Raw genomic sequence first — 12,659 nt, forward strand, 5'->3', positions numbered from 1 at the left:
TCACTGCTGCCCAGTGTTTGGTTAAGTCTTCTATTCTTGCTGGAAAATCTTTTTTATTTTGTTGAATAAGTTATGTAACTTTAACAGAAACCGTATCATTGTTAGTGAAGTGTTTCTGACAGATAGTTCTTTCAACTTAGGGAACAAGCTGAAGTCTGGAGGGTTCTTGTCAAGACTGTACTTGGGAAGGGGGAGGGCACTTATTACCCATACTTTTCCATGAGATTCAATGATTCATATGAAACACAGTGATGCTAGTTCTTCAGTGATATCTAACTTGAGTGAGATGTTTTCTTCATTTTGAAGTTTTACCTTGCACAACAAAAATACCAAAAACAGAAAATGAGCACATGAGATTTTTACTCATTCTGGCTTACATGTGATGTGAGAGTGGAAACTATTAATCATTCCACTAGCCATTGCATGCACAGGTCTAGAAGTTTTGAATTGACTCTAATATAAAACTTTTTTAAAAAATAATATAACTCCAGTATAATTTAAATACCAAGTAAAACATTTTGTTTACTTTTAAATGTAAATTGTAGAACTCTCTTATGTATCATTTGAGGAGTTACAAGAATTGCAAGAAAGAATTGGAACAAAAAAGTAAGTATTAGTATTTTTTTCAGATATTGCTTGGATTTCAGTATGCAGTGTGTAATATTTATACTTTTTATCATTATTACAATTGATATTGTTTATGGATAGACATGTATAGCATACTTGGAGAATCTGTTTGTCTTTGTTTCATGTAATTATTGTCCAGTCAAAATAATGTAACCAACCTCATTATTTCACTTCATATCACTATGAAAACACTGTACCTCATACCTCTGGTTTCAGGTATCCTGCTTGAAATGACTTACTGTTCACTTGCAGTTGCAGATCAACATGGGCAATATGAGATCTGATCTCATACGTGACAAAAGGGGTGATTCTAGGGTACCAGTTGAAGAGTGGCAGTATCCAGGAAAAAACTGCAATATTGTAGACAGTATGCACAATGCAATAATAACGATGACCCAAGAGTAGAAGGATAATGGATAAACACCAGTGGTGGACATTCACACCTCATCAGTGCTCTTAGTGAATGCAGATTGTCCTGCCTTGTGCAAGCCCATAGACAAAAGAACCGTGGAAGAGCTGACCATGAAATCTAACAAGGAGATGAATAGCAGTGTTTTGCAGATCACAGTCCAAATGTACCCTTCTCAGTATGGGCTTCCAAAATAAGTGCCCAATCAAAGGTATACATGCTTATGCATGATTGACTATGTCTACATTTTCATCTAAGAGATCTCATTGGACTACTGAAGACTGGAAAAAGTTGGCTTTTCAAATGAATCTTATTTTCAGCTTTGTTGTATGGATGGTAAGGGGATGATTAGACAAAAACTAGGTAGAGGAATCACCCTGCTCTCATGGTTTTGCAGAAACAGGCAGGATACGGATTGTAAGGTATAAGGAAATATTTTCTTGGGAATAATCTCTTAGAGCTATGATAAGCAGTAGACTGTACCATATATGCTATGAAGTAGCTGTCCATTGTGGCTGCCTCTCCATGTGGAGCACCTGTTCGTGGTAGAGGGGACCTCCCAGTGATTGTACTGGCCCTTTTCATTCTTCCTCTTTTTCTTTGCTTTACTTCCCGTATTTTTGGGTCTGCTTCTCCTGAGTCTTTTTCTCTATCCTTTTTTCCAGACCACCATCACTGGGATCCAACACCCTGCTGCCGTGTGGTGCGACCCGTGGACATCCGGAAAGGGGGGATCCTGGTAGTCTTGCACTACTTTGGCCCCTGCATCGACAAGACGGGCAGTCCTGGATGACCCAGCCAGGATCACTCGGCTAGTGGGCTTGCGTTCAAGGGTCAACTGTGTTGCAGTAAGTCTCGCACCCCATGGTCCGGGGTTGAGATCCTAGACCTGCTGTAGTGCCAGTATAGTGTCCAGGGTAGCCCTGGTGTTCCACTCCTGAGCACAGTCTTTGCTTGCTGGGTAGTGGGTGGGGAGCTCTGGCGCCGAACTAAAAACTCCTTGAGCATGAATCCTTCATCCTCAAATGTTTCAGGGACCCTAACAAAGTCCCAACCAAGTACTGATACCATAGATACAGCATATGGAAACAGAAGCAAGAAACAAAAGATATCTGATACTAACATAAATGTACCAATCTTTTTAATCATTCATGCAACAGGTGAAAAATCAATTGGGAAAATGTAACCCTTCTTTATTAAAAAAAGGTTTAGAAGGACTGGCAGGACCTCCCAAAACTGTTAAGAAATTGCATTCTGGTGATATCCTCATGGAAACACTGTGTCAGCAACATTCCGAGAAACTACTGAGAGCAACAACAATTGGTGGAATACAAATTGCAGTAACACCTCATAGAACATTCAATTCCAGTAGAGGAGTGATATCAGAATGGGATCTCCTTGATGTTCCTGATGAGGAGATATGTTCAGAGCTTAAAGATCAAGGAGTGATAGGTGTGAGGCACATCCTGATATGTAGGGATGGGCGGCTGGTTTCAACCAAGAACATCCTTACTTTTAATACACCTAGGCCTCCGACATCTGTAAAAGCAGGGTATCTCAGCTGTCCTGTTAGAATGTACATCCCTAACCCGCTGATATGCTTTAAATGTCAGAGATATGGACATGCCCAAACTGCCTGTCGTGGTTCTACTACCTGTGCCCGATGTGGTAGTAAAGAACATGATAACAAATCTTGCTATGCAAAAAAAGCTAAATGTGTCAGTGTCATGGAGATCATCCAGCTTACTCTCAGAAATGGAAAGATGAAAAAGAGATACAAAAAATTAAACAGAATAAAACATAACATATCACGATGCAAAAAAGAAAGCTGGCCACCATTACACCTGTTCTGAGATCCTCTTATTCTGAAAAAGTAACAATTAAAAAAAGTGCCAACAGCAACTCAAACATGTATGTCTGTTGCACCATCTGATAATTTCACCATTCCTGAACTTTATGATTGCAAGGGCTTCTCTGTTGAGCACATTAATCACAAGACCTATGGCCTTACTCCAGAGACGACTTCAAAAATGGTCCCAGTCGATGAAAACTCACCTGTCAAAAAAAATTATGGTGGAGATATCACTCAAAGATAAACCACCAGACGTTTGCACAGAAAAAATGGATACCTCGGTACCCACTGAAAGTAAACTAAACCTACCAACTGACTCTAACACATTTTATGTTTTGAACACTCTACCAGAGGAAGAGATGAACACTGGCCGTCCATACTTCTCTAAAACAATGGATAAATATAAATCTGACAAAGGTAAGTCCTCAACGTCCCGAAAACCAGACAAGTCAATAAAATCAAGACCATAGGGAAATTTTTACAATGGAACTGACGTGGGATCCGCCAGAATATCGATGATATCAAGATGTTGTTGCATCTTGATATCATTTGGTTTAACAACACAAACCATTCTGTTTCTGTCTACAGGAAATGTACTTAAGATCCAATGAGGACCGTACCTTTAGGAATTTCACTGTTGTATGTAAGGACAGAACTGGAGGTGGTCCTGCTCATGGAGGAGTAGCTATCCTAGTGAGCAGTCATATTCCTTTCCACCATGTCCAGCTTAATACTACTCTGGAAGCAGTAGCGATTCGGCTCTCTGTGTGATTTCTTGTTACAGTATGTTCAGTTTATTTACCACTGAGTGCTGAGTTAAATGAAATTGATCTTGACAATCTTATCTTGCAACTGCCTGAACCCATAATTTTGATGGGTGACTTTAATGGCCACAATACTCTGTGGGGTATACTGCCAACACTAACAGACGAGGTCGAATCATTGAAAGAGTCCTTGATAATAATAACCTCTCCCTTTTAAATAAAGTTAATACTTCCTTTTATATGCCTACCCATTCATATTCTGCAATTGATCTTACAATCTGTTCCCCTTCCATTCTTCCACTGCTCACATGGGATGTTGAAGAGAACATATACAGAAGCAATCGCTTCCCTGTTCTATGTACAATGTTCACCCACACGAATACCTGTATGAAAAATGGACCAGGCTGATTGGAATAGTTTTTCTCATCTTGCAAAATTTAATGCTGATACTATCAGTCCAACGGTAAAGTATATAACAGAGTGCATTATCCAGGTGGCGGCAGCAGCTCCATCCCAAAAACATCATCTCGGTTTCCATTCTATTCAAAGCCTTGGTGGAATGCAGAATGTCAGACAGCCAAAAAAGATCAACACAGAGCATGGGGCATATTTCGTAGATATCCCACCACATCAAACTTAATAGCTTTCAAGCGTGCTCGAGCCAAAGCACGTTACGTGAGATGTCAGAGTCAAAAACAATCATGGATCCAATTTACTACATCAATTAATCAAATGACCAGTCCAAAAATTTTATAGGATAAAACCGGAAAATGAAAGGCAGATATAGTACACATTGTTTGTCTACCTTTGACCATAATGGAAGTGTTATTGTTGATCCTAAAGCTATTGCAGAAACCTTGGGAGAAACTTTTGCTAGAATCTCAGCAATAGCTTCATATTCTCCTGAATTTCAAGAGAAACAAAGGCTTACTTTTTCTCCAACATTCTTCAGCCATTTGTTAAGGAGAAACTAAAAAGAGCTCTCCTACACTCCCACTCTAGTACAGTAGGACCTGATGTGTCCATTATGAAATGATAAAACATCTACCATCATCTTCTATAGATCTTCTTCTCTTATTATACAATAGAATACTTGCAGAGGAAGAGTTTCCAAATTCTTGGCATAAGTCGATTGTCATTGCTATCCCAAAACCAGGAAAAAATCCAACACAAGCAAATAATTATCGACCCATTGCTCTGACTAGCTGTCTTTGTAAGATACTAGAGAAAATGGTTAATGCCAGACTTCTCTGGTATTTTGAAAGCAACAGTCTTCTCTCCAGTACACAGTGTGGTTTCCGTAGACATCATTCAATTTTAGACCATTTGGTTCATTAGGATTGTACTAGTTTGCTGTCAGAGTTCTGTTTATAGATACTCCATTATTGCATGGAAGAATCTTTCAAAACAATAAGCAAAAAATTTTATAATTAAAGTATATCGCCTTACATAAGTAATATATTTTAAATTAATTTAACTATTTATATCAGTTGAGAAACTTTCTTATGGTATTAACTGGTATATGCCAATTTAGTAAGACTAAAGGTGGGTCTTACTAAATTGACTTACTTGAAGCAGGTGCAAAACAAGATTGCACTCCACTCTTCATCTAAATGGATCACATTATGAAGGGAAGCAGCATTAAACCTCATACTACAGTTGTAGATATTAAACTTTGCTGTTTACTTTATGCAAATCATATACCGATGAATAAATTCAGCAAATCTTTAGTTTTAAATTGAATACGTGCTCTCACAAATTTGGCATGAATAACTACAATAAAAAGGGCAAACTGTGAAAATAGGCAGGAACAAGGAAGACATCAACTGCATTCTTAATAGAGAGCTTTCTTCTTCCTTTTTTCCTCTTTTATTTTCGCTGGTGAGGGTTTTTCTATTAATTTAACCGCAACCATACACAAGGATAAAGTAGTTAGCCCTATGCCTCCTGGTGTATCCTATGTCTGTAGAAGTGTTGAGTTCTCAAGGCAGGTTTGCCTGTTGTGGGATGAAAAATCCCAGATAACTGGGGAGAAAAATCCTGCAGTCCATGCCCAAGACCAGCTAACTTGGCTATGTCTGAGAAAGATATCCTAAACTCCTCACATCAGTTAGAGCCTATAGATAAAAAGTCAAGTAGTTTGGTTGGTTATTTAGGCACAGCATTTACTGAAATAGTAAAAATTAAATATGGAAATATATAATACAATTAGAAAAATTGGTATGGTGAAGAGAGAAATTAACCAAAACAATAAATTCACGTTTTACTAAACAGTGTTCATACCAATTTTTACTTACAGATGTAAGAGTAGAGTTGGATATAAGTTGATCAAAAAGTAGAAACCTCTGATAAAAGTGTTCTCATTTCTGAGAAGAAAACATTAAAGCAATAAAACAAATGCTGTTCTCTTCAAGTGTCACAGAAGACAACAGACTATTCACAAAACAAATGAAAACTGTTTTGCATAAATGTCACCTGACTTCTGTTGGACCAGATAACTTCCATTATGAGATGATCAAAGTTGCCTTCAAAGACAATGATTATTGCATTTCTTAAACTAGGGGAAAATCCAAAAGTTGAATAAATTCTTGATCGATTGCTCTTACTAGTTGCTTGTTTCAAGGTTCTGGAAAAAATGGTAAATGTTTTTTATTTTTTCTGGAGAGAAGCAATTTTTTTTTTTTTTTTTCCCAGAACACAATCTGGCTTCTGCAAATATTCAACAACTGATCTAATCTGACTGTGGAAGCATCCATCAGAGATTACTTTCTAAAACACAAGCACTTAAAATCTTTTTTTTTTTTTTATGTAGAAAAAGCATAACATTGCTTGGAGATTGGAATATTGGAATATAGAGAGAGAATCTCCCTCTTTTTATCCAACTAAATCTTCTAAGTGTGAGTGGGAACCACTCTCTCCTGAGGAGGGAGTCCCATAAGGTTCAGATTTAAGTATCACACTTTTTGCAATCAAGGTTAACTTGATAACTGAACAACTTTCTCCAGCTATAAGTAATGCCCTCTATGTGGATGACTTTACCCTCTTCCATTATTCATGTAATTTGAGGGTCACAGAAAGATATCTGCAGCGAGCTATTGGCCATCTTTCAAAATGTGGGGTGCTTGTGAATGGGTTCAGATTTTCCCAACAGAAGACTGTGTGTGTGCGTGTGCATTTTTGCTGCAGATATGATCTTCATCCTGATCTTGAACTCAGACTAGAACAAACCTTAATCCCAGTTGCACCAAAAGCCAGGTTCTTGATGTTCATATTTGACAAGAAACTTAGTTTCCTCTCTCACATGTTCCAGTTACAAGATAAGTGTCATGAAGCAGTGAACATCCTGCACACCCTATCTTCTGCATCTTTGTTCTAATTGTATCATACACTGAATAGATCAAAACTTGATTATGGATCCTAAGTCTATACTTATGTCAGAGTATTCTATGATGGTTGCACCTTAGATTGAAGAGTATAATATTTCTTGTGAGGATAGAGTAAAAATGGAGGTAGAGGGCTATTGATAGAAAAAGATTGTCCATACAAGGTGAAGATGTAGGGGGGGGGATAGTGACAATGGTTTTGAGGCAGTATGGTGCGTGTGATAGAAGTGAATAGAATGAAATACTTAGTAGGATGCTGCTATAGACCTAGTAATGTGGAAGTAATGACTGTGAAATGTATAAGCAAATAGGATTTTGTTGGTTTATTGGTGCAAGAACAAAAAAAAGTCATACTGTGCCATAGCAGTACCCAAAATAGGAAAATGGGTGAGTTTTATTTTATTATGGGATCATAATGGGTGATTTTAATTATGGCAAAAGATTCCAATGACAAGAAGTAAAGGACACAGATCCTATGATGAGATGATTTGATCATCTCATCATAGGATGTCACTATAAATGAGGTCTCAAATCTCCTTCCATTTGGTGAGAGAGTGGCCATGAAGTGATTACCTGGGTGGTTGGCAGCCATGTGAGTGTTTTTTTAGCTTATATATTTTGATGATGATGATTCTGCCTATATCTTCCCCACTGCTGGGTAAAGGCCTCTCCTGTTGTGGAGGAAAGGGTCTACTTCTCCCATCGTGACCCACTCCATCTTCAGAAAGTATATATATATAGTTGTATGAATGAATGCATAAAGGTGAAAGACAATCACAAAAATTCATGCCCATGGCAGGATTTGCAGCCTTTTGGCTGGAAAGTGGATATGCTAATTTTGGGTTGGCCAATCTATGGTGCATGTGCCAGAAATGGAGCATTGGATTCCAATTATTAATAAAAAAAAAAAAACAAGTTCGTTTATGCAAAACGATTTGTAGGAAAAAAAGCTAAAACTTAGTAATTATTTTTATCGATTTTATTGTTTTGTGCACATCTTTTGCACATTCGCATGTTTGATCTTTAGGTGCCAAGTGTTAGCATCAGCGGTATGTTGCAGGTTTTTTGTCAGTTTACAATTGGTACTCATGCTCTACAGAGTTGTGCTTTGTTCATCCTTTGTGGACATTTGCAGTTTTCTACTTTTTTTGAAAATTAAGCCTTGTTTTTGCATTTAGTTACCCATCACAGTGCAAAAGATAATCAGGGAAAATAAGTTCTTATTTATAGCAAATCCATCAGGAATACCGTTGTGCATTGTTTGTGAAAACACTTTCTCACATAATAAAAGATATGATCTTAATAGACACTATAAAACACATCAGACTGAAATAGAAGTAAAACTAAAGCTAGTGCTTTGGTCAGAGTTACAGAGAGAGAATCTTGTTTTTATATTACAGTATGTCATGTCTATATTAACATAGTTTTACTGAGCGCTTTTAAGGGTACAAAAGTTGTATGGCACATCTGAACTCATACATGAAAAAAGTGGCGCATGGAACATAAAATGTTGGCCAACCAGGCTAGCTTATATATTTAAACTTAGCTAAACATGAAACTATAATACTAATATTATCCAGACTAAATTACATTAAATTTAGTCTGGCTAATTAAATTCACTCTTAAAAATTAGCATTAGACATGAACATATTATTATCTGTGCACGACACTGCTCTTTATAAACAATCAGCTTTGCTTTTCTACATAGTGTAAATTCATTAACAACTGCAAATGGTAATTTGAAACAATATTTAAGTTTACACTAATTTACATAAATAAAATTATGTAGAACATCTGTATAAATATATTGGTGGTCTACATTAGGGTGGACAACATTGCATAAACACCATGAAATACACTACTGCTGTTTTATTCATATATATATATACCACCATGCAGCTTTTATTTTTGCAGTTTATTCAAATATTCCATCCCTCCCTACAGTAAAATAGGCATTTGTAATTTATTAAAATAAAGAGCCAAAAGGCTTCAGTTCGGCGATGCAAAACACTTTCTCACATAACACTATAAAAATTTAACATCCATTTGATTTTTATAAATCAAGTGGATGTTAAATCCAGCATTATTTCAAAGGCAAATATAGAAACTATAAAAATTTCGTATGAAATTTGATCAGATAGCTTATGGGAATACATTCTCCAGCATTTATGATTTGCCTTAGCTGGACCTAATAGGTGACGATGACCGCTATTAAGCGTCCGTATATTTGCCTCCTATTGGTCCATTTTGATAAGGTTTCACTGGCCTGACAGCTGTTTCCAACTTATTGGTTCATCATCAGAGACCAGGCAGAAACCTTAAAGAGAGCAAAAACTCTCTCGCAATACTATGAAACTTGAAACGTCAGAGAGGTGTATTTCCTGTAAGCTCTCTGGTCAAATTTCATATGAAACTTTTATGGTTTCTGTATTCAGCTCTGAAATAATGAGGCATTTGTAATGACCAGCACTCCTCAATAGATGCGATAAGTGGGGTAAACATACAAAAAAAAAATATTTATGACATAAAACATGCAACTGAGTCTGCATTATATAACTGACAATTAAACTGAAACTCTTCTGTTTTTTTTTTTTTTTTTTTTTTTTTTTTTTTTTTTTTAACTCGTCAGCTAAAAATTCTCACCTGCTGTGAACAAGCACATTTTTCAAGTCCTAGTCATAATCATCTTACACATTCCTTCCTATTGAGAAGTAATGATATGCCTATTTCTAAGTTCTCTGATACTGGACTAACCATCATTCACTTTTTAATCGGCTGCCCTCATATTGTCAATGAGTGAGGTCACTATTTTAATTGTATTCATCTGTCTTGAGCCCTGTATACTCAGGTAGATTTTATCAGCTTCAAGTGTTATTTTTGTTTTTAAATTTTGACAGAGCATTTATGTTTATTACCTTATGTAGATTACATGCATATTGTGTGTGTATACACACAGTATGCACTTATTGTATGTATTTATATATATATAAGTATATAAGTTTTATTAATTGAATGTAGATAGTGTATATAAACTCCTAACGCCTGATTTCTTATGTATGTTTTTATGAATTTATAATTCTAGATTTGTTTTTTATACACAACAGTACACAACTGTTACTGTTGTGTACTGTTACGATATATATTGGTTCAGTATGACCTTAGCTGTTCTTGCGCCACTAAACCAAAAATCAAACCAAGGCTCACTGATAGCAAAATTTACCATTTTGATTCTAATCAATCTTTGTAAGCAGACCAGACACTCAAAGAAGGCTCGTTTCAATTTTAGTACTGAAACCTATAGTGTATGTAGCACTGCATACATGCAATTGAAGTTTAAGAGTAGCATTAATTTTATATAATAATAATAACAAAGGAAAACAGGCCACTGCTTTTATGTAATGTTTTCTTTTCATAGATATAATGAAGCCCTTTTTGGTAATCAGAAGCAATATTCAAAGCAGAACTTCAAAAGAGCCAATAAAAATAGGTAAGGAAAGAAATTCCTATAATTACTTATTGTAATGGTTGTCACTTAAATTTATCGTATTGGGAATGTGGATATTTATATGTGTGACTTTCAGTGTCACATTTTTACCATATCATTGTGTGCTACATTTTTTAAGATTAAAATTTTTCACTTTTAAAAATAAGTCTAAAAGCACTTTTCCATAACTTATTTAGATAGGAAATAAATCTCATTGCTCAGCGTGAGACCATGATCCTGTGTATTGGAGACCTGAAGTGGCTTGAAAATGTTCAACATAATAACATGTTTTGTTTGTAGAAAGGTTTTTGGATTGTCAATAATAAAATTAAAATTAAAATTTCTCAGTTTATTTATGGTACTAATGTACTATAGGTTTTCAACCTTTCTTGGAGAATCACATTAAAAAAAAATTCATTTTATCATTGGATTAAGAATGAGTCTCTCTCTCTCCCTCCTTTTATAATTGATTATGTCAAATATTAGTTAAGAATAAGAACACACAAGAGTTTCAAAGCTGATAGCATGTTAGTAGTATTGTACAGACAGCTGGTTAAGGAAAGATGAAAGAATTGATTGATATTTTTTCTTAACTGATAGTCCTTGGGAATGCTGATGAGGAAAGCTGCCGAGGGAGATAGGAGTAAATGGAATGAAAGAGGAGACTGAGAAATTGGTTTGATGGATTTGAGGTTGGACTGTGAAGGGATGTTGATCAGCAGTTGTTCATATCATATTTAACAGGTTTAGAGGGAAATGGAGGGTTTCTAGCTCAATAAAACAGTGCCCATTTAAAAATAAAGCATCTGTGAGAAAGTTGTTGAAGGAAGCTCAGAGAGAGAGGATCACAACCAAATTGGATTGTCTTTTTTATTTATTTATTTTTTTTTTTTAGGGGTTCCCTGGTACAACACCAAAATGCGAGAACAGTTTGAAGGTTTAGTGAATTTGGCATTTATTTAGAGTTGAGAGCTTTACTGATGAATAGTGTAGAGAATTATAAACAAGGCTTTAATTCTAACAAATAAGCTTATTGATGGTTATTCATGACTTATTTTTCACGGTATTAACAACACTTTTATCACAAAGATGTTTTATTAATGCTTATATTTCGCTGATTTTCAACTCAGCATCATCAGAGCACAACACACTTGTATACATGACAGTGAGTGAGTGAAACAATATAATTGCAAAAGACAAAAGATCTAAAGTCCTATTTTTGGTGCCCTCTAACGGGGAAAAAAAAAAAAGGCAGCTATCCAGGAGTTTTTCTTAGGATAACCATCTCCCAAATTTTTGGCAAATTAATGCAACAATATTTGTTAAGGTTGGAAGAATTCTTCAAAGACATTGCTGACACAAAAAATAATCTTTCAGATCTATAACGACTACTAAATAGCACATTCGTTTTCCTCCATCTAATCATGTGTGAAGGAGTGTCCAAAGCATGGTCTGCCAGTCCCGACTTGCCATAGTAATAGTAGCGAATGTATCTTTCATGTCCTTCCAGGTGGATGTTCACTGATCTTCCTGTTTGCCCATAATAGGCCAAGTCACAGTCACTAGGAACTTCATACACTCCTGGGTGTGCTAAAGGGTGAAGTTTATCCTTAGGCGAGCAGATCAGAGTTGCCAGCTTGACATGAGGTTTGAAAGTGGTGCAAAGGCCATGTTTCAACAATACTTTGGCCATCTTTTCTGATGTACCTCTGAATAGGGAATAGAAATGGTCATGTTGTATTCTTGTGTATTAGGGGAGGGCAGATTAATGGGCATATATAGTATTTTATCTATTTTGTAGGGATTGTAGCCGTTGGCTAAAAACGTATGGCACAGGTATTGGAGTTCACTGGTCAGAGCTGTATTGTTAGAACAAATGGCTCTGGTGTAAGTGTTTTTAAAATGCCGTACTGTTGGATGTGTTTGCCATCTGGCCCCATGAACAAGACACTTTGGATGCTTTTGTCACCTACCTAAACAGCCAGCACCCCAAAATTCACTTCACAGTAGAAAAAGAATCAAATAATAACTGTTTACCATTTCTTGACACATCAGTCACCCGCCTTTCAGATGGATCACTATCTTTTTCTATTTATGACAAGCCTACACACACAGGAAAGGAAGATACCTACATAAACAA

General features: G+C 36.1%; 1 protein-coding gene across 3 annotated transcripts in view; it reads left to right on the forward strand.

Annotated features, from left to right (window-relative positions):
• Positions 1-12,659, forward strand: part of LOC150102740 (ribosomal RNA processing protein 36 homolog) — a 111,345-nt gene that overhangs the window by 33,967 nt on the left and 64,719 nt on the right. For all 3 annotated transcript variants that reach the window (XM_090399222.1, XM_090399221.1, XM_090399223.1), the window contains exons 4-5: positions 546-606; positions 10,451-10,522. In XM_090399222.1, coding sequence (XP_090255348.1) covers positions 546-606; positions 10,451-10,522 — 133 coding nt within the window. The remainder of the gene's footprint in view (positions 1-545; positions 607-10,450; positions 10,523-12,659) is intronic.

Source organism: Typopeltis vanoorti, chromosome 10 (genome assembly GCF_054136105.1).
Source record: "Typopeltis vanoorti isolate ZY-2024b chromosome 10, IOZ_Tvanoo_1.0, whole genome shotgun sequence".
NCBI classification, from domain to species: Eukaryota; Metazoa; Arthropoda; class Arachnida; order Uropygi; family Thelyphonidae; genus Typopeltis; species Typopeltis vanoorti.